The sequence below is a fragment of the Myotis myotis genome, unplaced genomic scaffold, assembly GCF_014108235.1.
Source record: "Myotis myotis isolate mMyoMyo1 unplaced genomic scaffold, mMyoMyo1.p scaffold_m19_p_1, whole genome shotgun sequence".
NCBI lineage: Eukaryota > Metazoa > Chordata > Mammalia > Chiroptera > Vespertilionidae > Myotis > Myotis myotis.
In genome coordinates this window covers 14,172,668-14,199,580 of record NW_023416313.1, presented here as the reverse complement: position 1 = coordinate 14,199,580, position 26,913 = coordinate 14,172,668, and the positions used below count along the sequence as shown (strand labels likewise).

At 34.7% G+C, this 26,913-nt stretch overlaps 1 protein-coding gene and 1 pseudogene across 1 annotated transcript in view; one reads left to right on the top strand and one right to left on the bottom strand.

The window, feature by feature from the left end:
- The window catches only part of DHX15 (DEAH-box helicase 15), a 56,286-nt gene extending 29,602 nt beyond the window's left edge, over positions 1 to 26,684 (top strand). Inside the window, exons 4-14 of the mRNA XM_036330187.1 lie at positions 916 to 1,075; positions 2,337 to 2,555; positions 8,307 to 8,474; positions 11,802 to 11,888; positions 12,827 to 12,976; positions 13,377 to 13,485; positions 13,996 to 14,187; positions 17,023 to 17,145; positions 20,947 to 21,137; positions 23,916 to 24,085; positions 25,524 to 26,684. Of these exons, the coding sequence (XP_036186080.1) occupies positions 916 to 1,075; positions 2,337 to 2,555; positions 8,307 to 8,474; positions 11,802 to 11,888; positions 12,827 to 12,976; positions 13,377 to 13,485; positions 13,996 to 14,187; positions 17,023 to 17,145; positions 20,947 to 21,137; positions 23,916 to 24,085; positions 25,524 to 25,641 (1,687 nt within the window). The 3' untranslated portion in view covers positions 25,642 to 26,684. The remainder of the gene's footprint in view (positions 1 to 915; positions 1,076 to 2,336; positions 2,556 to 8,306; positions 8,475 to 11,801; positions 11,889 to 12,826; positions 12,977 to 13,376; positions 13,486 to 13,995; positions 14,188 to 17,022; positions 17,146 to 20,946; positions 21,138 to 23,915; positions 24,086 to 25,523) is intronic.
- On the bottom strand, positions 22,766 to 23,690 carry LOC118665059 (annotated as a pseudogene).
- Positions 26,685 to 26,913: the final 229 nt, after the last annotated feature.

Here is a 26,913-nt window from a genome sequence, read left to right as displayed (position 1 = left end):
TGGTCCATGAAAGATTAGGTTAGACTAATTTGTGAAAAATAGAGCCAAAATAGTGAAGTCATAAATGATGACTTCAGATTTTATACCGCTTTTAAATCCATAAATAAAATCATAGATTTATATTTAAAGGAACAAACTGTGACATCGGCATTTGCAGGCAGACTTTATGTTCGGGCACCAAACTTAAAGATAGTTGTTTTGTATTAGTGACAGTAATAGAATGGAATGGACAGGTGATGGCTGACCCATACATACAACCATTCTGCAAACCACCCTTCAACTAGTTCCTGGATTCCATACTAGCTGACTTCTTTTGAGTCACCCCCTAAGCCTGGTTTCCCTCTCTTTGGTTCATTAATCTAGCAGGTGTACATAGCTCTTCCATATACTGTATATTTGTCAGCATTTCTTTGTTACTAATGCTCTTTATTCCGTGAGTGTATTTTTGTGCTTCTTTATAATTGCTTTATTGAATTGGGTCAGGCAGGAGAGAGATGGTAGACTCATGTGCTCTCTTAGCCCTTTTGAACTAGGAGCCTTTTGTAGTGCAAGTGGAGAATTTTAAGGGTTTTAAAGAAATGCACATGTGCATGTAGTAATATATGCTTCGAATTTTGCTTTGGCATTTGTGTGAAACCATGTGACCATTATGTTTTGTATTCAGATGTGTTTTCTCCATGCATTTCAGTATTGCAATCATACTTGACGAGGTTTGATAATGTATAGCTTGTTTGATATACACTGTAAATTTTTTTTCTTAAAGCTTAATTTTGCAAATGATTATGAAACAATAGCACATTTGTTTTGGGCAAATTTTGACGACCTGCTGTTTTTACATTTCATTTTTATGTCACAAAGTTTAGTTCTAAAATTCCCTAAGTGAAACTTGACCAACCACATTCTTTGTGAATACAGATACATGACTGATGGGATGTTACTTCGTGAAGCTATGAATGATCCCCTCCTGGAGCGTTATGGTGTAATAATTCTCGATGAGGCGCATGAAAGGACATTGGCTACAGATATTCTCATGGGTGTTCTGAAGGAAGTTGTAAGACAGAGATCAGATTTAAAGGTAAAGTAATTTTTTTACTCATTTTATTCATTAAGCATATGTGTAGATATTGCTGTTTTTCTAATCTACTTTGCTTTGTCTTCATTTTAGATTTGAACTATACTTCTACTTTTGAGTAATGTATTTTTAAGCCAAACCTTTTCAATTTCTAACCCACCCAGGTTTTTTTAGGTTTGTTTATTTTTTTTAACGATCTAATAGGGTAGTTTTGTAACCCTTCTGCTCACCCTGCCCTTTATTAAATACAGAGATCTCTAAGGATCAAATCTTTATCCATATCCCAACACAGTGCTGGTGAGTGGGAATAGCTACAACCAGAACAACCCACTTCTTAGAAATTCATTTGCTTATCCTAGTGTGTTTGTTCTTTCTGTCTGTTATACCAGTTGTGCTCTGGCCAGTTTTACTATGTTGATAAGGGCTTAAAACTGACTAAATGTTCTGACTTTTTTTTTTTATGTCTGAGTATGTTTTTCTTATAAAAACTAAATTATGCTTTTAAAGAATGCATTTGAAAAACTATATGAATACTACCATTATTGATTAAGCTTTATGAGTTATTGAAGTTTTAGGGAGAAAGTCAAATAAACATCAAGTAGAAATTAATTCTGTAGTGTAGAATGTTTTGGGGGGGGTTTCTATTTAAGTACATTTTTAATGAGTTATATAATGTATGACTTACATAGAAGGATGGTAATTACACAGTCATGCAGATCTGCACCTGAACAAACTTTTGTAGTTGTGGCTTTTAAAGAAGGAAACATGTTTATTTTAGGAATCTATCAAGGAAGTCATGCTTATTGAAAGTGATTTGGAAGAAAGGATAAAGTTTATACCTGCCACTGATTCTTTTTGTTTTTTCCCATATGCAAGGTTCTTGTGTTCTGTTTTAGTAAATGGAGCAGTAATCATACCACATATTAATTATGCCTTTTAAAAATCCCTTTTACATATTAGGTGATTTTATAAATTTTTATTTTTAAGGTATTGCTTCATGAAGATAATATTGTAGTCTATTTATTGGATATCAGGTTTAGGTCTCATTTTATTAAATGTAAATAGCTTACTGTAGCTCAATTTTACTGTATTTGATTTTTGTAATCACAATTTATTGGTATGAAGACTTGTAGATTTTTTATAACTGATATACATTATGTAGAACAGGAAACATTACTTGTTTTTTCTTTAAAACCACATTAGAATCCTTGACAACTTAAGATAATTTACTGTTTTGTTTTTGTGTTTTCTTTTTTTTTGTCAGGTTATAGTTATGAGTGCTACTCTAGATGCAGGAAAATTCCAGATTTATTTTGATAACTGCCCTCTCTTAACTATTCCTGGACGTACGCATCCTGTTGAGATCTTTTATACTCCTGAACCAGAGAGAGATTACCTTGAAGCAGCAATTCGAACAGTGATCCAAATTCATATGTGTGAAGAAGAGGAGGGAGATCTTCTACTTTTCTTAACTGGTCAAGAGGTATCGTCATTATTTGCTTCATTATTTAGCCATTGGCGTATTACTTCTATATGCAACAACTTTTAACTTAAGAAATTGGCATATATTAACCATTTTTAAATCCCAACATTAAAATTATTTCTCCAACATGATTGTATTTATATACCTTTTTATCCATGCACTCTTAAGAATACTTTTTTTATGCTATTAATGTTGTGTTCTAGTTATCCTAAGAATGTTAAGTGCTTTCAGAATGTCAAGATTCAACAATTTAGTCTTGGTTTTGGAGAGATTCAGATGGTCAGTAGTGTGTGGTAATTTGCACTTTTACTGAAGTATGAATTTTAATCACAGCTGATGTGAAATCAGGTTATGATAGTTATTTAAGCTTGTGAGGAAGCTCGGGTAACTTAGGTGCCCATCCACAGTCCAAGAATGTTTTTGTCGTCTTCCACATACTTGCTGAGGATTGAAAGGAATCACTGAAATTTCTTATTTGGAATTTACCTCATTTTAAGATGAATTGTAGCCCTGGTGGGTATGGCTCAATTGGTCAGGTCGTGTCCAGTGTACAAGGTTGCTGGTTCAATTCCTGTTCATTGGACATTTTTTAAAAATCTTAAATAGTATCTGTATAAAATGGTTTTTATAAAGCCTTTTAAGAAAGTTTTTTCTTAGAGCTTGTCATTTGCTCTAATGGGCTTTGTGAATTTCTAGAATGTGCTCCTCAAACTAATAAACATGCAGCTCACTTAGAAAACTTGCAGATTCTGATTCAAAGGTCAGGTGGGGCCTTAGATTCTGTATTCCTAACAAGCTTCCAGGTAATGCTGCAGTTCTCAAGGGATAAGTAGAAAGGTTCAAGAGTGAGCAGTGCTGTCCCATTCGAACTTCAGTACTGGGGAATTTGTTTTTTTTTTTTTTTGAGAGGAAGTATTTTTTTTTTAAAATATATTTTATTGATTTTTTACAGAGAGGAAGGGAGAGAGATAGAGAGTTAGAAACATCGATGAGAGAGAAACATCAATCAGCTGCCTCCTGCACATCTCCCACTGGGGATGTGCCCGCAACCCAGGTACATGCCCTTGACCGGAATCGAACCTGGGACCTTTCAGTCCGCAAGCCGACGCTCTATCCACTGAGCCAAACCGGTTTCGGCGTGTTTTTTTTTTTTTTAATATATTTTTTTGTTTTTTTGGTTTTTTTTTTTTTACAGAGAGGAAGGGAGAGGGATAGAGAGCTAGAAACATCGATGAGAGAGAAACATCGTTCAGCTGCCTCCTGCACACCCCCCACTGGGGATGTTGCCCACAATCAAGGTACATGCCCTTGACCGGAATCAAACCTGGGACCTTTCAGTCCGCAGGCCGACGCTCTATCCACTGAGCTAAACTGGTCAGAGCTGGGGATATTCTTATCTGTGCTGTTAATATGGTAGCCACCAAGGACATGGCTTTTGAGTATTTGAAATGTAGCTAGTGAGGAGGGACTGAATTGCAGTATTTTAGAATTTTAGTTAATTTTTAAATTTAAATATCTACATGTGCTGCCCCCCTCTCTCCTGTTTGTTTTTGTATGGCTACTAGTTAAGATTTGCTTTTACATTCTTAAAGAGTTGTAAATTAAAACAAGGAATATGCTGCATGCATGGTGTATGGATACAAAGCCTAAACTATTTTGGCCCTTTATAGTGAAAGTTCTGACCCTTGTTCCAGAACATTTTTGCTCAAGTGTGGTCAGTGGGTTGCCTGCCTAGGGGAGTAGAGTTTGCTAAAGCAAAGGAGGTTTTTGACCCTGTTCCAGACTTGCTAGAACAGGTGAAGTTTGAGAGTGAAATACAGGAATCACATCTTCCACAAGCTTCTCCAGCCATTTTATATTTCCTTAGGTTTAAAGTTCTCTTTTCCAGAGAAATGCTTTAGTGGCTTTGGTACGTTATTGCCACCACCTAAACAATGTTGAGGGAAATTGCCCTAGTTATCTCAGAGGTCTGCTGTGTTATCGCCTGTCTCCACTAGAATGTGAAGTATTAATTTGTGTTTGTTTTGATAGGGATCCTTGGTATATAATATTTGAGTAATCTTTTTGTCCATTTCTTCAGTATTGTCTTATGATTTATAATTTGTGCCCTAATGGCTATAGTTTCTTTTCTGTAGAGTAAATTTTTTCAACCTCAACACTATTTATGTTGAAGACCAATTAATTCTTTGTTGTGGGGTGCCGTGTGCGTTGTAGGGTGTTTATTAGACTATCTGGCCTCTACCCCTAGATGCAGTAACACTCCTTCCCCTGATTGTCATAACCAAAAATGTCTACAGACTTTGTCGAATGTTCCTGGAGGGATTAAAAATCATTCTTAGTAAAGAATGAATCATACTTGTTTTTTGGGAGGTGGGGAATAAGATGTGTTGCAAATTCAGTTTTTTACAGATAAACCTCTGTTAACATTAGTCTTCCTTTCTATGCATTTTGAATGAAAGAAATTTTGTATATTGTGTAAGCAAGAGTAACAAATGCTTTTTTGATGGCATATAAACCATATGTTGTTGAAGTATTCATTTTGTCCTTTTGTGTCTGGTCTTTATAGTTTCTCACTTCTTCCAAAATGCATAGCATATTTTCTTAAATGACTACTGAAAATAATTATGTTCAGGTAACCAAGCATATTAGAAATCTATCAGAAATATCATATGTCCTCATGGTGAGGACCTGAAAGACTTTTATATGAGTTGACTAGAGGCCCGGCACATGAAATTTGTGCATGGGGGTGGGGTTCCTCAGCTCGGCCTGCACCCTCTTGCAATCCGGGATCCCTCTAGCAATCCGGGACCGCTGGCTCCTAACCACTCACCTACCTGATTGCCCCTTAACCACTTGCCTGCCTGCCTCACCGCCCCTAACCACATCTGCTTCAGTGCCTGCCTGCCATGGCAGCTGCCTCTGTCTTGCTGCCGCTCCCGTGGCTTCATCCAGAAGGTCATTCAGCTGTCCAGTCTAATTAGCATATTACACTTTTATTATTATGGATATTTTGTGCAGTTAATATTTTGGGAACTTTCCTATAGCTCGGGAAGGGAAAGGAGCAAGCTCCATGGTTTTCAGTGTGTTCTAGAGGGGGAGTATAATATGTCTTCCAATAGAGTGTCATGGTAATGCCAAACTAGGTTTATATGTGCCCTTTAGGTGACTAGTCTTGAATACCTTTGGGGAGAAAGTAGCAAAGTAAATGTACTTTGTTTCATTGATTGTGTATAGTAGCACTGATTTAAAGATATGTAAAACTAGAGGCTCGGTGCAGAAAATCGTGCACGGCAGGGTCCCTAGGCCTGGCAAGCAATCAGGGCTAATCAGGTTCCCTGCCTCCTCCTTCCCTGGCTCCCTCAGCGCCCCTGCCACCGCAGCTAGTCGCCTGCCATGTTCTATACCGCCGCCTGGTGGTCAGCGCAGATCATAGCGAGCAATCGAACTCCTGGTTGAACTGAGGGGACAATTTGCATATTAGCCTTTTTTTATATAAAATAGGATAATTATTCCTCCTGTTCTTGACCTTTTGTTATTTTTTCTTAGTTAAATGGTAGATTCTGGGAATTCCTTATTCATAAATTTGAATAGTATCCATAAAGTGTATCTCGTGAAATTTTAAAATGATTTTTTAAGATCATATTAAATTACCATTTTGAGTACTTAAACAATAGTGCCTCTGTAATCAGCTGACTTAATTTGGAAGAGACCAGTTTTAATTGGTGAGAGGTTGGGAAAGATTTGAATTGTAGAATGTTTTTTATGTTCTAATGCTTAAAATTGGAACTTATGAAGTCTTTGGGGAGCTACACTACTGAATTAGATAAGGATGTAATTGAAAAACCAATTGTTTGTAAATGCATACTTGAGGATGTTAAAACCCTTCATTCTTTAAGCAACATTCTTTTTAATTTTGCTTAGTAAAACATCTTACACATCTAGTGAGTTCAGATTCTTTATATTAGTGTTGTCCAAATTAATTTATACATGATCCTTTTAGAACTGAAAGTCTTTTCTCAAATCAGATATTCATGTCTGAAATTTCAGTATTGCTCATTGCTCATGACTGAGCAGATGGTTGCTTTATGTTGATGACTTGAGTTTTGTGGTCTTCTGAACAGTGTGTCAACTTTATCAAAGTTGTATAAACTTTAGAAGAAAATTTTATTGCAGTTAAACTTAGTCTTTAGAATCTTGTTTATTAAAAACATCAGTGGTGTATAGAGATGTCTTTATAGTCCATGAAGTAGTGATTTCATTTTAGCTCCACATATGCTTGGTAGATTAAATAGTCCATTCCCCTCAAGTAAAGTTGGAATTATCTTCTTGTTAAAATTCTAGAATCTGCAAATGTACAATTTGGCGCACTTAGCTTTCTAATATTGTATATGAAATCTGGTGTTTGGTGACTTCTAACAACTTATTTTCTGTCCAAATATATGATTAAATTAATAAAGTTGTGACTATTCAGGATATTTGCAGCCATTTTCTCTTTTTTTATTGTAGAAAATCTAGTTTTGCATTTATATTCAAACTTTTTGATATGGAAGATATCTAATTTTTGTGTTTGCATACCAGCAGGGAGCATTCTAATCTCTATACAGCATTTTAAAACAATACTTTTTTTAAAAAAAAATTGTTTCATTTGTTACATTATTTATCTTTCAGTGAATAACATTCTTTGATTTTCTTTTCAAAACTTTAGGTCTCAAAGGGAACTATGAACATCAAATCATTGATAGTTTTCTTTGTCATAATTTTCAAGACTATACCTGTTGCTTAAGAAAACTAGTATGCTTGAAATGATCCAAAAAAATTTTTTTAAGTATTTAAGAATTTTGCATGCTTTAGCACAAAAAGTTGCACTTTGACTTAAAATCATTTCAAGAAACATTCTAGTTTGAAATAGTGAAAATACGGAATAAGTTTACCTGATAAATTTTTTCTTTTGTAAAAATATTGCCTTTTGAATAAAAGATAATTTTTTTATAAGGATAGCTTATGATTGGGTCCTTCACTGGACAGGTTGCCAAATCATTTGTTCAACATACTTCTGAGTTTAACTGAATTAATGGTTCAGTGAAATTTAAAACACATTTCCCTCCTGATTTTTTAACTTCCTTTGCCAACTACTAGAGCCTCTACCTACCTTACCTTTCTGTGACTCTCACACTCTCAGTATTCAGTGTGTGTCCTCACTTTAAACCTGGATTTGAATGCAAATGTATTGAAATAGTTTTCTGTGGTGGGAACATTTTTGAAGGTGCTCTAAAGATATTTGGGTTAGCCTAGTTCTTAAGTATGTTGATACTGTAAAAGGTGTACGTTCTCATTAGGAACAATGAAACAAATCTTCCATATAATTGCATTATGATAACAGGACATTACAGCCTAATTGGCTTCTTTAAAAATCTAGCACATCAATTTCTTTTAGGTTGTGAAGATTGAAAAGGTTATGACTGCAGTTAAATATTCCTAAGTGAGAAATTCAATTTTAGTACAATTTGTTGAGAATTAATTGGGACATCCAACTTTGAGATAAGGGGTGTGGGATGCCAATAAGGCAGTTGTATGTTTGTTTGGCTACAGAAATCAAAGTTTTTAAATTACTTTAGAAATCCCAATGAAATTTGCTAAATTAGTTTGATTACTAAATTGAAAATATGCCACATAGAAATGGGATTGTGATAAATACTTAAATTGTTTTAGGGTGTATTTGTTTTGTTTTCAGACTCAAACTTTATTTTGTAGGAAATTGATGAAGCCTGCAAGAGAATAAAACGTGAGGTTGATGATTTGGGCCCTGAAGTTGGTGACATTAAAATCATTCCATTGTACTCTACACTCCCACCTCAGCAGCAGCAACGCATTTTTGAACCTCCGCCTCCAAAAAAACAGAATGGAGCAATTGGAAGAAAGGTAGCATAGAAGTGCTCTGTATAAACATTTTATGTATACTATGAGAATTGTCTTTGAGAGATCAAACCATATTGAATTACAAAGGACTAAGTTATGGGTGATTGAACTGGTTTATACACTACAAAATAATCTATAGTTCAAAAACAAATAGGAAATACAGTTAGATGGAATTTTGTATACCTCTTGACCTGAGAGAAAGAGCAGAACTGCTTTTCACCTTAGCAAATGGGAGGTTGGCTAGGGTGAGTTAAGAAAAGAGGAATATGGCCAAGTGCTGTCTTTCTATTAAGTTACATGGCCAAAGCTAAGCATTTTTTCTTCGGTGCCTTGGCTTCTGCTTAGAATTTTCTTTAAGGTCTAACCAAATATGTCCACAGGTATGAATTGTTGATTGCACAGATCTCTAATAGTAGCACAAACTACACTGTATAAATATGTGGGTTTCTTGAGTGCCATAATTGTGGATCTTACTGGTGTACAGTCGATTATGTTCCTGGCACTGGAAGGGAGCAAGGGTTTTCCAACCCTGTTTCTGGGTGTTTTATTGGGGATGGGAAAGGGATCTGAGTTTTCTAGTTTGAAACAGTACAGCCATGCTTTTGTATTTTAACACATGGTCACTCTAATAGAGTCTTTGAAAATAAGATTGTGTTGTTTGAAAAGGATTGAAAACCACTAGAAGGAAGGTGTTGGCTGCCTTTTTTAAGAGCCCAGTCATTAACTTATATGATAGCTGCATGTAGACTTGAGTTTTAAAGTTTCATTTTTTAAAGTAGGTGTCATTACTTTCATCACCTTGACAGATGATTGTCAAGGATTAAGCTTGGTGTATATAGTTACTAACATCAAGAACAGACTAGGTCCTCATGGTATTATCTACTACAAATTTCTTGAGTTTTATATGTGTAGAAAGAAGTCTAACTTGAAATATTACTCATTTATGACGTACTTGTCAAATTTGGTATCTACTGCTTTTCTTATTTATGTGTTCAGAACTAACAGATCCACAACTCTTTTTGCTATATTTTTTCAATTTTTATGCTAATGTTTTCAATGATTATTGACAAATTACAGATTAATGAAGATATTTAACTATATCATGGCTAATTCTTTAACATGGCTCTATAAAAGTTAAGTGAACCAAAAACACTTTTTAATTGAAAGAATTACTGAAAGGATATGCAACACCAGCCTAGTGGAAAATGAATTAACAAAAAATTGATAGGGGGCCCAGCTGGCGTGGCTCAGTGGGTGATCATCAACCAGGAGGTCACAGTTCGATTCCTAGTCAGGGCATATGCCTAGGTTGCAGGCTCGATCCCCAGTGTAGGATGTGCAGGAGGCAGCCTATCAATAATTCTCTCTCATCATTGATGTTCCTATCCCTCCCTCTTCTTTCCTCTCTGAAATCAATAAAAATAATTTTTTAAAAGTTGATAGGGGGAATAAACCAGTTTTGTGGGGTTTTTTTAGTTTTTCATGGATCAGCATGAGTAGTGAGCGCCATAAAAATAGTCCGATGCTAGCTTCATTATGTTGAACCTTCCAATTTCAGAGTGTCTCCAGAACATGCTAAGATATATTTCTTTTTGTTAATTTATGTGCATACTGAACTTTGGGGGGGAAATGAAGTTTTAAGGAATACATTTAGTCTGTAACAGTTTTCAAGTTGATTTGTTGACTAAAAAGTACTAATTCTCTGTGAAGCTTTTAGCTTTATTTTATATTAACAGAAGTATGTAAGCTAGCTATTTTGTAAACATTTCTGTAGACAAGAGAAGTTAATGCATCCACCAGGCAAGGGATTTTTCTTCTTTGTGCATTTGGCATATTTGCATTTGTTTTAATTTTACAATGATGCTTTTATTTATTGTTGCACGAAATTGTCATATAGCAAGATTTACTGTTGTCTTTTCATGTAGTTCTCTTCATTCTGTTTTGAGTTACTTTGAGAAGTGTGGGTCCACACTGATTAATCTTACTTTACAGGTGTGCCCTTCTTTGCACTGTTAATTTAGGTGCCAGTTCAATGCATGATACATTTTGTAGAATCTACAACTTAAACCCATGGAGGAAAATCAGTTATTTAAAGCTAGTCCTAACTTGCTTTTTGTGTTCTAGTAAATCCTAAGAATATTGAGGAAAATTTTTCACTGGAAAAAGAGATTCTACAGCAAGTGATTGTAATACCTTAGCTTTTAGTTCAGAATCAAAGCTAAGGGTCACAATGGCACCTCATCATCCATTGATGGTGCTTCTTTCAGCTAAAGCTACAGGATTTTTTGCTGGAAATATTTTATCTCTTGGCATGAGTCAAATTCATCTTGAGGTTAAGAAGAGCATTGCCATAGACTTCCTTGGATGATCCAGAGAGAGAAGGAGGACTTCCTTGGCAATTGATACATCATTCTTATTTTGAAGAAGAACACTTGAAGCCCATGTTTAAGGGAAAGTGAAAAATTTTTATAGAAGGATAGTTCATACGGGAAGATTTACTCATCAAATCATATTTTTGGTGCTGAATAGGGAAGCTGTCTGAAAGGAGGTGGGAGGGATGCCAGTTTCAGCTCAAGATAGCTGAAACACACTGGTCAGGCACTACCCGTGTCTAATCTTTCTTTGCAAACTGTAAAAGCTATAAGAGCAGACTATCTATCTGATTTATCTTCTAAGTTTCTAACCAGTTTCCCAAATACATCTAAAATATAACAAAACACAAAAAAGCAAGCTATATTTGTATGTAGATTCTTTAATTAAAAAGTTCAACTGGTTCTTAATAATTGCTTTGAATGCAGTGGTATATTACATGTTATCTTTGAGAGTGTATATTTACCCAAACATCTATTGTTGATTCTCATGATCTACCTGTTCTTCTTGTATTATAATTTGAGATTTTTCCCTACATGTGCCATTTTACTTAAAATGTTGAGTTGAGGTTTGGTGATAGAAAATTTCCTTTGTAAATATTGAAAGATGTACATGTGTGGAGTAGGATATTAACCAAGGAGTGTTCTATCAGGGAGATAGTCTACATGGTAAACTGATACTGTTTTATTGGTGATTCTCTTTTTATGGTATGTTTCTTTTTGAATATTCAAAATGTACTAGCTTTTGTTGAAAAAGAAAATTGCTATGATGAGATAAATGAAATTTTGAATTGTTAAATTTAAGTCTTTTTATAACATTGGGCATTGAACATCAAACCTTATTTCAAGTTTATTTACTGGATTGAAATGTGATGTTAGTGAAAGTTAATGGCTAATGTTACTGTCATTTGAATTTTACTTGACTTGTAATAAAACTTATATACTGCTTATTTCTAAACAGGTAGTTGTGTCAACTAACATTGCAGAGACATCTTTGACAATAGATGGTGTTGTATTTGTGATTGATCCTGGATTTGCAAAACAAAAGGTACATGTTTTAGTACAATAGTCATATACTTTATAAACAAATTAGTATAAGCTTAACAGTAGTTAACTACCCATTTACTGGCTGAAATTTACTTTTTAGACTTTTTAAAAATAATCTTTAGAAGACTGCATTAAGAACCTTTTGTATTCTATATGGCTCTGAAAATTAAGTCCATTTTAATGTTTACTTTTAGATTTTTTAAAAGGTTTTATTTCTCCTTAAGGTTGTATTTTCTTTGTTTCTATATAAAAATGGTAAGTGTTTTGGTTTGTATGTTTATTTAAGGAATATGGGGGTACTAATAGTACAGAATTATCCTTGCAGATCAGTTACTTATCAACTAAATTAGAATTTTTATGAGACGACACACCTAGTAATAGTACTAAATACCAAGTACTTTTGCCAAGTGAAGTGACTCAGTAAATACCGTATGTTTTATTATTCAAACACATTTGATTACATTTTATGGGTATGATTGAGAGAATTCATTGTACATAGTATTCATATTTTTGATGGAAAACTTTCCCTTTAAACTGAAAGCATGTAACTGACTTGGACCAAGTTTAAAATATTTTCTTGATGCCCACTTTGAACATCAGGTGTTGGAATTGACGGATTCTTTTTAGGCAAAAGTCTTCAGCACTATTCACTATATAAGGGCAAGGTAAAACTGGTAGAAATGAGATTTTTAAATTAGAAGGAGTAAAGGTGATCTGTGTGTTAGATAAGAGCTTTTCCATGTTAGCTTGTGTCTCTCAGAATGATGGAGTCAGAAATGGCTGAAAAAAGTTAAGGTAAAGGATGACAGATTCTGTTTCTGTGGAAGCATCAATACTATGTTTATTTTGGGATTAGCTGTGGGCTTTGGGTACTTCCTGTAGATCACAGTTTTAAGTTTAATTGAAGAATCATTCTGCTGTTTATTTATGTTCAAATAGGTGTACAATCCTCGAATCAGAGTTGAATCCCTTTTGGTGACAGCTATTAGTAAAGCTTCAGCCCAACAAAGGGCTGGTCGTGCTGGACGTACCAGACCTGGGAAATGCTTCAGACTTTACACAGAGAAAGCTTATAAAACAGAAATGCAGGTAAGAGATTTGCTGTATCCTTCCTTTGTGTTTGGAAGTTAAGCAGAACTTGTTACCAGAAGAAAATTGCTTCATGTATTTCATCTTGCCTTTTGGCACGATACGCTCCTTAGTGTTTTTTTTTCCTGATCAGATTTTGTTTCATCTAGCAATGCAACTCTTGTTACAGTTTGAAGTTGAGGTGGACAGCAGCACTAACACTTAGAGTACCATAAAGATAGTTTACAGAAAGTGAATGCTCTCAAGTCTGTTCCACAAGTATGTTTCTCATCTGAGTCAGTGGTGTGGAAGTAATGTCAAAGTAAATAGCTAAGGAGGAAGAGAACAGATATGTTGTGTTTTCTGGAGCAAGATGATTAAGGAATATTTAACAGAACAAACATTTTTTGTTTTTTGCTAGGATAATACCTATCCTGAGATTTTGCGTTCTAATTTAGGATCAGTTGTGTTACAGTTGAAGAAACTTGGTATTGATGATTTGGTGCATTTTGATTTTATGGATCCACCAGGTATGCATTCTCAGTATATTTCATCAAATCTTATGACCAAAATTGGCTGACTTGCTCTGTATTCTATTTAGTACATATATTAAAAACATTTTACCTTTTCTTCCAATAAGCATCAAACTAAATCCTATGTGTTAGCATTAAAACTAAAAGAGTGACAACTATATAAATCAATTTTTTCCCCCCCTTCAGAATAACTAAATTATCCTGGGAATTATTGACTAGGCATGAAAATGAGAGAAATTTTCTAATTTACTTTTTAGAAAAAAAATAATTTGGTGAACACATTGTTGAATGAACAGTTACTGATGACTATTTTAACTACTATACAGGAAAGTTTTATAGTTCCATATGATTCATTGTTTGCTAGATCTCGGTAATTGAATTTGATGACAATTTGAGTTTTTAGTTTGGTCAACTATAGAATGAAAAGGCTGCTTATAATGCCTTTTACTTAGTCACACTTTTGCTTGCTGAAGGCAGCTTGACTAATAGATTATCTTTGCCCCCTAGCTCCTGAAACTCTGATGAGAGCCCTAGAACTTTTGAATTATCTGGCTGCTTTAAATGATGATGGAGATCTGACTGAATTGGGATCCATGATGGCAGAGTTTCCTCTAGATCCACAGCTCGCTAAAATGGTTATTGCAAGTTGTGACTACAACTGTTCTAATGAGGTCCTATCTATTACTGCTATGTTGTCAGGTAATAGAGGGAAAGGAACTAAAAAAAACCCAGCTCTTCAAAGTTTGGGTGGACTTCACTTTTGGTTTTGTTTTTTAATATTTAGTATTATAGTGCATTTTATAGATGGTCTTAAGGAACTCATTTTGTTTCCTAAATATCTTGTAAATAGCTTTATAATTACATATAGTATTTAGAAAAGTAAAGTAAGTCATTGTGCACAAAATAGAGTAAAAACATTGGCTCCCTTTAGTGCAAATAAAAACTGAAATAAGGAAAAACTAAGTCTGAGCACAATTGTAACTGAGTTCTTTGGTAAGTCCATCAGTTTTGCGCTTTATTACTGACAGTACGAGAAGAACTTTGTTCTATACTTCGCACTATTAAGTCAGCCTGAGACGAACCCAAACTATATCTTTTAAAGTAAATTTTTTCTACTTGTGTACATATGTATTTCTGTGGCAGTCAAAGATGAATTTCAAGCTTAGTATCAAATAAATAGAAATAGTAATGTATAATTTTAGCTTTAAGATCTAACCTGATAATTCTTTTACTATGGAAGACAGACACTTGATAAAAGAAATATACATGAGATAAAATTGTTAATTTTGAAAATTGGAACATTAAGCAAAATAAACAGTGCTGTTTTAGTAGCAGTAAAGCTTAAATTCACAATTGAGTAATAATTAGGAAGTTATATTTTCCAAAAAGAAGAAATATTTTTATATATAAAGGAACACTGATTATTTTGGTTATATGTAAGTTTTTATTCTACTAGTTTTAGTACTGGGAAGAACTGACTTCCAGTCATGGAGTGGTTTATTGGTCTTAATTACAACTTAATGCCTCAAATAATTCAAAATGTTATGGAATTAAAGAATAAATTGAAATTTTTTCTAAATATAAAAATTTTGGCCTACTACAGATCTATGGTATATTTTAATGGTGTGAAATTGTTTTAAGAACTAGCTAAAATGTTTTTTGCAGAGTTATGACTGATCAGACTCAGAGCAGATGGGCAGGGCAGTGTATTGAATCATTTTAATTAAATTGTAGTCTCACTTGCGGAGGTGGTGGTAGGTTGTTGTCTGCCTTTCTTATTATATGTTGTTTGATAGATTCTTCCACTGTGCTTATCCCAGGATTTTAGTTTTTAGATCAAGAACAGGACAAGAGTTATCAGATTATTTGTGTATTTACTGTATACTTATTGTTACCTATCTAGTTTTTATTTTTCCTAGTTCTCTTATCAGGCATACAATTACCATTGAGTTAATATTAGTCCCTTTAAAAGGTGGTCATTGTGATGCAGTTGATAATCTTCCAACTACATGTCTTACTTGTAATAGGAATTCTACGAAACATAGGGTTTACTGGCCGTCATCTTCAGCACATTAAGGAAGTGAATATTTATGTGCAGCAGTTATTAAGAATGGCCTTTGGGGGTGGGAAATGTTGAAAGGCAAGGAAGATGTCATGGAGCAAAAAGATTGCTGAGCTTGGAATGCTTTGTTTTCCATTAAAATAGTTTCTGAAGTTTATAATACAAATCAGGTCATGGAGTGCTACTTATTCCCACTAACTGGTAGCTAGTTCACATTAACTTTCACAACTATGCGAGGTTTATGTACTTTAATGGATTACCTTGCTTCAGTTACATTAAGCAAGACTTAATATTTACTGTGATCATGTGTCTTTGTCTCTCTTTGGCTTCTTTGGCATCTTTTTAAAGGGGAAACTGTATGGAAACAAGTAATTTGATACTGTATATGATTTCATTGTCGGTTATTCCCATTAACTTCTATCTGAACTGATAATTATTTGAATTGACAAGGTTTTAAAAGCTTTAAAAATGTGTTGACAAAGTCCCAAGCTGTTAAGTATTTTTATTTTCATATTGTTTTTATGACTATGGAATTGCTAAAGTGAATTAAGGAAAGTTGTATTTCAAAAAATGTAGTGCACGCTTTGTAACAACTTCAAGTTTCATGTGAATTAATATTGAGGCTCTAAACACTGTAGTTACACATTTTGATGACCCTTGAAATAATGACTGTTTCAGACTAATTGTCAACTTTTTAAATACTGGATTTTGCTTTTATATTGAGGTTTTGATTTAAATAACTTTTTTTTTTTTTTTTTTAGCTTGGGACTTTATTTACTAATCTTTTTATTAAAATGCTGGAAAACTAGGCTGAATATTCATCCGAGCCTTTTTGAATTTTCTTAATTCAGAGGCGGTTTAACCTTCCACCACTACTGCTATCATCAAAACCCAAGATTTCATGATATTTTTTTATGTTACATATGCTTCTGCTCACCGGTGCTAATAGTGATACCCACCAGTTGGTAATAGCCACAGCACTAGGGAAAAAATTAAAATAGAAATGTGGCAGTAGACTGGTTTGAAAGTTGTTTTTAGCCCTGCAAGTGTAGCTTCATAACTTTAATAGCCATTCAGTAGATTCATTGGATGGCCTTTTGAAAAATTACATCTAGCTAAAAGGCTATTGACACCATAATTCTGGTTATTGGTAGAGCTATCAGCACTGGTTTTTTGAAATAAGTTGAACTTTCTAGTATCTTGATGGCCTTCAGAATAGCTGTTTTGATGCCTACTTTTAGATCTAGTTAAAATAATCAGGTACTCTGTAGCTTTGCAACCCTCTTGTCTTACAGATGTGGTTAGGTGTTGATGTACCAAATCAAGGTAGTACAGTCCAAGATGCAGTTGGAGGCCATCCTGCCCTGCCCTATGCTCTGTGAACTGACCTAGCTAGGCCTTGTTCCTCTATCTGTGAATGCGTGACTCATCGATATGGGCGTTTGTGTTGGGCCCATACCAACCTTGTTTAGTCCCACAGTGTTTTGTTCGCCCCACGGAGGCCAAGAAAGCTGCGGATGAGGCCAAGATGAGATTTGCCCACATAGATGGAGATCATCTGACACTGCTTAATGTATACCACGCTTTTAAACAAAGTAAGTGTAAAACAGGCTAAAGGTACTTTTTGTCCAAATGTCATGTGCATCATATATGTCTTCATCTCACTTTCATATATTTGAGACAACTTTACATTGGAAAGCCAGAGATACTTTTTAGAAAAACTCCTGACTAGCATTTAAGATAGAAATTATCTTTTTTAAAGTTTTGCTTTTATCAGGATGGGAGGGCAGTTACAGAAAGCAAAGTTCAACTTTTCAAGATGCATTATTATTATTATGAGATACCATTTTCTTAACTGTAAAATTGGCAAAGGCAATTAAAAAAAACACAGCTGTGTACAAGTGGGTTTAGTGGAACAATCATACAACAGAAGTTGGAATATAAATTGTCATCTTTGTGAAAAGCAATAGATAGATCTTGTGTTATCAAGAACTTTAAGAAATTCACTCCTTGACCCAGAATTATCTTTTAGTATCCTGATATGATTAAAGAATTTTAACCAGAATTATTTAAGATACTTTAAAAATGGAAACTACCTAAATGCTAACCAGTAGAAAGATGATTTAGTGATTTATGCTATAGCCACATGATATTCTAGCTTTAAGTCATGTTTTCAGGCAATTTTTAATGACATGAGAAGCATGTTATAGTTACTTGAAATTGAGGAAACGTAGTAATAATGAAGTTGATGCTAGATGCTGTTGTTGGTATGCATCATTTTTAAAATTAGATGAGAGGAAAACCTAAAAAGAAAAATACAGAAATAATAGTGACTGTTTTTGAAAGTGTTTGATTTCTACATATATGTAGGCCTACCCTGTTGGATGACAGGCAGTCAAAGACATCATCATCACCATTACCAAAAATATGGGGTTCTCAGTCATGCTGAGTTTGTGGTTTCTGCTAATGTTAGATTTTTAATTTATAACATTGGTGTTCACATTTTACACCTCTTGTTTTATTTGTAACTCATTTCTATTATCTCATGAGAATTCTATTTATACTTCTAAAGTAGTCTGTTAACTTTGGCACCTCTCTGTAGGAGTGATGGTGAATTTACTCATCTCAGGGTCCAAAAAGTGCTGGAGGGCCAATATGTGGAACAAAGAGCATAGCAGCCAAGGTTCTGCACATCTGTGTTTTACCTGTGAACCCTGGTATGAGCTCGATAGAATTGATGGTGTCAGGTGAGAAAAAGTGTGGAACCCTTCTCTGCCCGGGTCTGACAAATTAGGGGCAGGTAAGGGAGGTAAATGAGAACCCAGGAGATGGTCAGTACATAGTTTACTTCAGAGCATTTATTTTATCCCTCTTGTGCCTGAAGTATTAGAAATGCATACTTTGAAAGATTATCCCTTATAGGATAGGTCAGTTTAAGAAATCTCTCTTGTTGTTGTGTGCCAAGCTGTATCATACTGGTTAATACAGCGTGACCATCAGACACATCACCTACTCACAGACTGACACCTGCTGTAAAGGGAGGTCTTTGAGAAGGAGCAGATTCACTTCCATCATGGTTCTCAAAATCCTTTGATAGTATTAAGATACTGTTTTAAATGGAAGTTAAGATTTCTAAAGGAGCAGATGGTTTCTTTAGCCTATTATTCTCACAAGATATTTTAATTCTTTTAAAATGAAGAGATTCTATTATTTTGTCATTAACTGTACTAAATGAAATTAGGAACTTAAGATTTAAAACTGACTAGTTCTTTATGCTATTTTTATACTTGGGAGACTTCTGTGAAAATATTTAATAGTAGATATCTATAAAAGCTTTTTCCTACTTTTAAATAGGACTAGCAGTTAGAGAAGTGTCATGAGTTAGAATTACAGCATGCACTCAGAAGTGCAAATATCAAACTCCTAGATATATTTGGATATTTCATAATTACTGAATTTGGAATGTTTTCACTAATTTATTTCTAAATGATGCTATATTGTGTTAATTGAAACAATAAGTATATTTGAAAAATAACAAATATATTTCTGTTTAGTCAAGAGGGTCTATTAGATGCAATGATTGATTACATAGTAAACCTAAAATTCATCTTAATACTATTTGTTTATATAACACTTGAAAAACAACTGGATTTGAGTTATTTTGCAACGCCTTAATTTCTGTGTGTTTGTATGATTTCCCTCTGAAATTGTTTGCATTAGATCTTAGGTGTAATTGTAGTTTACTGAATTGGCAAGAAATATATAACTAGAATTGTTTTAATAAATGTTTCTTTTATCCCTTCCATTTATCAAATTATTTCTCACAAGTTTAGATAAATAATGTCTGATAGTTCTGTATATCTTGACAACCTAAAGCAGGGGTGGGCAAACTTTTTGACTCAAGGGCCACAATGGGATCTTAAACTGGACCGGAGGGCCGGAACAAAAGCATGGATGGAGTGTTTGTGTGAACTAATATAAATTCAAAGTAAACATCATTACATAAAAGGGTACAGTCTTTTTTTTTTTTTTTTTTTAGTTTTATTCATTTCAAACGGGTCGGATCCGGCCCCGCGGGCCGTAGTTGGCCCACGGCTGACCTAAAGTTTGTTACTCTTTGTGTATTCTAAAACTTTAGAACCTCAGAAAAGCTATACTCCAAAGCGTAATCAACAACACTTTTCAAAAGTTCCCGTTTTTATTGCTTTAGTTTCGACATTGTCATTGCCTTTGAGCTTGTTACAAAGCATCAACATGAGCAAAAATACCTCTAAAGCGTACTTTCTCTCTGTTTCATCTGGACATATTCAGTGCTTTGTTTTAAATGTCAGTAGGTTCAGATCGGTACCTTTTATTTCTCATTCTAGATGAGTTAATTAATGGACATTTTAACACTTCTTCAATTTAAAGATCCATTTTACTACCCCTCGTATTCTGTTTATGAATGTGGCTGCATTTTATAGTATGTAAACATTTATTAATATATCTGTTATTCCTCTGAAAAACTATTACGAAAATGAAGATTATAATTGATAGAATCCTAAAACCAAGGAGAAAAGAGTATGTCAAAGATTATTGTATGTCACAGTAGCTGGAGAAGGAGCAATGCGGTTCCAATTCTTAGGTCCCCCAATTCCCTCCATTTTGTAATGACCCTCAGGTTTATTTTTCAAAGGGCCTCCTTGTGATTGCCTTTGGTGTATAAAGATGTTACTGTATATTTTCATTATGCTACAGTTTAACTCTTAGATGAGCAACACGAGGTTAGTGGGAAGCTTGTCAAGGATTCATCAATGGGGAAATTCCTTTGATAATAAATACCTGTAGCAAAATTACTTAGACGTGCTTAAATATAAGCCTTGCTTATTAAATGTGAGTGGGGGTTCCTGATATCCTTGTAAACTTTATCACTTGCATTTTAAACTGTGTCCAACACTAAAAGGCACATGGGTCACAATATAGTGAAGGATTAAGAAGTACAACCAATTGATGTTTCTCTCCCCCTCCCTTCCTCTCTAAAAATCAGTAAAAACATTTTTTAAAAAAGAAAAACAAAAAGAAAGACATGGCATTTTACCAAATTTTTTCCACTCACCCCCTCTTTGTCCATGAATTGGAAACAATAACTCAATTCATTAAAAAAGATTTATTAAAAACATCATTGTTTTGTCATCCAATCACCTAAAACTGTTTATTTCTGGTTTTGACCCTCGCTACGGGTTTTTAGTAAAGTGGTAACATTGTGATTCATTTATAAAGATGATTTGGGTAAATCCCTTTTCTGGGTTACTTTGGTTACTCTTTATAACAACTTTCCTGTTTAATTAGAATGATACACCTGTTTGGATGATTCATGTCTCTTCTTCCCCCACCCCCCTTTCTCTTCAACTTTGTAGATCATGAATCGGTTCAGTGGTGTTATGACAACTTCATTAACTACAGGTCCCTGATGTCAGCAGACAATGTTCGCCAGCAGCTATCTCGAATTATGGACAGATTTAATTTGCCTCGTCGAAGTACTGACTTTACAAGCAGGGACTATTATATTAATATAAGAAAAGCTTTGGTTACTGGTTATTTTATGCAGGTATGTGGAAAATACAGGAATACAATATAAATATTTGCATAATATTGCTTGTTTCCCATAACAGCCCTTTGAATCTACTTAAACACAAGTCAGTTTAAGAAAGCCTATGAATATTGATCTTAAATGTTATGTCTAGAGTCTCAAATGAACTAGTATACTAAGATATTTTATGTGTCTAATGAATTACAAATACTCTAAATGGCAAATTACCAATTCAGTTAGGTAAAAATCAATTTTAGAATTACTTCTTTATTAATGGAGTGTTTTTTATACCAAATGGATATGTTGGCTGTTTTCAGGTGATATTAGCAGCTATTTACTCAATGTAAATTTCAACCCTTGACTTTGATAAATGTATTAAAATTTCCTTGAATCTACATCACCATTGGAGGCATATCATCGTAACAGTACTGAAAGGAAGTAGCTGTCTGGATGGATCCAGAAGTATAGTTCACTTTCTTCCTCATGTAGAAACTGATCACTCCAAAAGTTCAAATACTCAAACAGTATAGATCATTGGTATTTATAACTAAGACTTTTGGGTGTTACAAAAGCCAAAAATATCTTAAGCAATAAAGATGAAATAATTTTAAAATGTTTCCCTTAGTTTTAAGTGTATTATATTGGAAGCTATAGGAACTGAAGTGAAACTTTTCAGGCAAATTTAGTGAACATTTATTTTAAGGAATTTTAAAAACTCAAATTTTCTGGTGATAAAAAAGCACAATCAAATCAGTTTATTACTTGGAATGGTATTGATTTTAATCTCTTCTGTCTCCTGCTTGTTTATTCATTCTCTCTTCTGCTATGTCTGTTTAGCAGAATGTGGCTGATATTAAGGCCATATGTGCTCAATAAATAAAATGGACTTAAAATGCAGAGTCCAAATAAAAGCAAATTGGTGCTTTGTCTATATTTGAATTCAAAGTAAGTGTAAGAATGTTTATACCAGCATCCTATGACCGGTTGCTATGATGCGCACTGACCACCAGGGGGCAGACACTCAACACAGGAGCAGCCCACAGGCCCCAAGCCAGCTAAGGCGGGTGCCAGCAGGGCCCCCCCCCCCCCCCCCCCCGATTGCTCTGCCAGTCACCTCACAGATCGGCCCTGATCGCCAGCCAGGCCTATGGACCCTACCCATGCATGAATTCCGTGCACCAGGCCTCTAGTCTTATTTTAAGTACTTATGCTTATCAGAGTTAGATGAATAGAAGAGTTTAGTATAAAAATTCTCCAAATTTTTAACTGCATTCATAATATGTACTAGTATATACTAGTGTCTTTTTTACATGTTCTTAAATTTGCTTTTAATAATTCAAAGAAGATGGACAAAGCCATATTCAAGCATTATTAGAAAAAGGGTATGCATCACAGTAGCTTGTCAGTAGGTGCTTACTAAATATTGATTGAAATTGAGTTCATTTTATATTTATTAATTTTTATTTACACTGTTATTAGCGTTCTAGAATTGGAAGGGACATAGTTATCTGCTTTAGCATTTGTTAAATATTAGATGAGAATCATAAATCAATGTGTTTGATATTGGACAGAAGAAATATCGGCAAGACCCACATGCATCTTCTTTTTTACCCTTTGTTTTTCTGATTACTCAAAAGTTGTTTTTATTATAGTATATTGCCTGGGACTGATGGGATGGGGTGGATGTGACAACCATTTCCCTGATTAGCATTGGAGCCTATCTCCATAACCATGAGTGTGTTAAAGGTGCCAGTACTCTGCATCATGGTTTTCCCAGTTCTACCCATTGGCTTCCAACCCTGCATTCCAATTTTGAGACAGGAAAAGGTGCCTCAGCTGCCATGCCTGTGGCATAGCCCATCACAAAGCTGGTCTTCAGGCAGTAGAAGCAGCTTGGCTGCAACTGTCCATAGGGACCCAGGACCACTGCCAGCTCAGCTCTACCTTTTTCTCCAGTGTTATGTCTTCAGAGGTACTTTTTGCTTCTCCTTTTTTACTCTTTATATTTCTACTAGAGGCCTGGTGCACAACATTCGTGCACTTGGGGGGGTGTCTTTCAGCCCGGCCATGCCCTTTCCCAGTCTGAGGTGCCACGGAGGCAGGAGAGGCTCCCACCACCGCTGCTGCACTTGCCAGCTGTGAGCCTGGCTTCTGGCTGAGCAGCGCTCCCCCTGGCGGTCAGTGCGCATCATAGCAACTAGTTGTTCCACTATTTGGTTGATTTACGTATTAGGGTTTTGTTATATAGGATTTTAAATGTGAATCTTCTAGCAATTGCTCCATCTACTCCATAGTTGTCACCTGGTGCTAAAGAACCCACTGTCTATGGCAGGGAAAAGGACTTGATAGTATATGTGTCAGACTCTCTGGCCCATTGGATCCCTGTTGAAACTACTCAGCTGTGCCTGCTCTTCTGGTGCAAAGGCAACTATGGACAAATGGGCATGCCTGTGGTTCAACGAAACATTATTTATGGACACTGAAATTTAAACTTTATGATCTTTCTGCAGTACCAAATGTTGGTGGATTGTTTACCCCCTTAACCCAATTACTTAAAGGTGTATAAACCATTCTTGGTTGACAAGCCTTAAAAATACAGGCAATGAGTGGCATTTGACCTGCAGTACTTTGCTCATCCCTGCTTTTATCAGGCAGTGATAAATAAGGCTAGCCATGGAATAAAAGGCAAAAGGTGAGGCCTGCATGCTAATTATATATATGGTAGCTTTACACCACTTTAGTTTTGTAACTAGCATATCAGAAGCATTGTATTAATTTACTGTGTTTTGGTTTCAGGTGGCACATTTAGAACGAACAGGGCATTACTTAACTGTGAAAGATAACCAGGTGGTTCAGTTGCATCCCTCTACTGTTCTTGACCACAAGCCTGAATGGGTGCTTTATAATGAGTTTGTTCTTACAACAAAGAATTATATTCGGACGTGTACAGATATCAAGCCAGAATGGTAAGCAGCATCTTTTGTTCATTAGCTTTTGTTATGCATTTTGCTCTGAATGGAATCTGGCTTTATTATAGGAGAGGCGTTCTTCCTTTCTCTCTTTAAAAATATATATATATATTTCAGAAAGGAAAGGAGAGGGAGACTTAGAAACATCAATAATGAGAGAGAATCATTGATTGACTGCCTCCTGCATGCCCCACACTGAGGATGGAGCACACAACCCAGGCATGTGCCCTGACCTGAAATCGAACTGTGACCTGGTTCATAGGTCTATGCTCAACCACTGAACCAAGCCAGCCGGGCTCTCTGTTCCCTCTTAAAGGAACTTCGTATTCTATATACTTCAGTGTGCAGTTAGTGGCATTGATTTCATAGTAAGGTTGATCTCTTAAAATCTTTGCTCTGCTAAGAGGACAGGGGGATTATTGGTACGCAGATGGGCAGGATTTGGAACCAAATATAAAAAGCTACAGTTGACTAGCATCAAGAGTGTTTTTGGAGCCGTTCTCCTGCTATTGTGATTAATTCAAATTCCCCAGTTCCAGAAGTCAATCAGTCTTTATATTTTATCTGTCCCATTGTAATTGGCTTTCAACTATTTATTATTTATATTTTGGTGCTTTGGGAGCTAAATAAGCAAGCATAAAAATTATGCCTGTCTTTGTATCTTAGCATACTTGATTTTACAAAATGTAATCAAAACTGATTGTGTTATTTTAAGCAAAATTAGCACCCCCACCCTTTGGGTGTGGGTGTTTTGGGGCTTTTTTTCCCCTCCGGGAATCCATTCAATAATTTATGATGGCAAACATCAGCCAAGAATGGTGGGACTGAAAGCACTTATTTAGTTGATGTCACTTTGCTATATATTGTGAGTCTTCTTTCATACAGTGATTTATGACTTTTGACACTTAAATTGTATAGGACATTACCATTTTATCTTACATGCTTTGTTGAGAAAAAATTATATGGCTTAACATTAAAAAGATTTCAGTCAACTGTATTCTTTGGGGTATCGACTTATATTTACATGAAAATGTAAATGAAAAGATCCAATCATTTGAATACCAAGATGTTTCCTTTATAGGACCTGTATTACTATAACCTCAGAGAGATTGGTTAAAATAGTGTCTAGAGTGAATAAATGAATGCCTTTATATTAATATCTTTGAAATAATGTAAATAAAGGGTGGGGTTTTTTTTATCTTGATTTTTATTTTTAAGTTTATGGAAAGTCCAACATTAGAAAACTTAGAGCTTACTAGAATTACACATTGCTAAAAGAAGTTTATAAGGATTTAGGCAATTTATAATTTCAACATTGATTTGGATTTATAGATTTGCCTAAACCAGTTTATTCATGGGCAATTCTTATCTTATTAGCACTCCAGAACTTTAATTCAATGTTAATTTGGTAATTTTTTTACTCTCCTCTGGACAGGTTGGTGAAAATTGCCCCTCAATATTATGACATGAGCAATTTCCCACAGTGTGAAGCAAAGAGACAGTTGGACCGCATCATTGCCAAACTTCAATCCAAGGAATATTCACAGTACTGAATTCAATGCTTAGAACTGAAGTTATTCAGAGGACAGCTTTAAAAGATGAATGAACTGAAAAGTTCGAGTTGTGCTCTTCACGTTGGTTCAATAATGGCCTTTATTTGAAAGCTTTTTAATTTTTCTTTACAGTAAATATTCCATTCTGATTTCATAAATTAAACATTTATGCCTCCCTTTTGTGTTGACACTGTAGCTCATACTGGAAAAGTCGATCAATGTTTTGCAGTTTATTGAAAGTAGTTCTATATATAACAATGTTATAAGCATTTCTTTAGAAATGGTTGAAAATGCTTCTAAAATGTGATTATCGACCATGGTATGCATGATCGTTGTAATTGTTGACATTCCTTTTTAGAAGTTGTGAAATGTTACAACTTGTGCTTATGTAGACACAATCTTCTGTCTCAGTACAGAGGCACTGACTTCAATAAAGTCTATTTATACTAATTTTGGTCAAAGTACTTTGATACATTTGTTTTAGTCTCTTTAAGTATATGGCTTCTTTTCTTCCCAAGTGTGGGCTTATTTAAAAAGTGTAAGTATACTCTGATTACATATTTAGCATCTTCCCACAAAGACTACTCTTTAGATAAAGTAGTCTTTAAAGCAATAGTCTTAAACACACAGTTTTGCACTTTATTAATTGATTAGGATCTGATCTAATGGGATAAAGTATGTGGTTTTTATTCAAAATTGGATCCGAAAAGGAGAGATTTCTCTTCATCTTAAAGTGCATTTCATAAGTTTGATAATTTATTATTTTTGTTAACCACATTTTTAGCAAATCTTTTTGTTAGAGCAACAATCCAAGCACTATACTGTGGAAAAAATGTTTATTTGTATTAAATTGATAGTAGGGAATGATACTATATGGTAGATCTTGGTCTTGGTTTCCGTATTGGGTGTTTTTATGTGATGTACAAAAGTAATTAGTATAGTGTGTAAAATGTGCATTTGACTTTCCATTACTGTAACAGGCAGTAGACAAGTTACAAACTCTTTCTAAACCATAAATAAAGTGTTTGGTGTGACCCATCAAAGGGTCTGTAATTACTTCCTTTCGCATAAGGACTAAGTACTGTACTCATTAATGCCTGGATACCCTTCTTCAACCTCTCCCCCTTTAAAAATATTTAAATGTTAAAGGAAATTTATAAGTGTGTGTATAGTTGGAATTTAAATATACTTTGAAGCATAAATCTAGTATGTGATTTGAGAGAGTTAATTGGGCAAATTAAAGAGTATTTCAGGCTACTGACGTACTTTTGA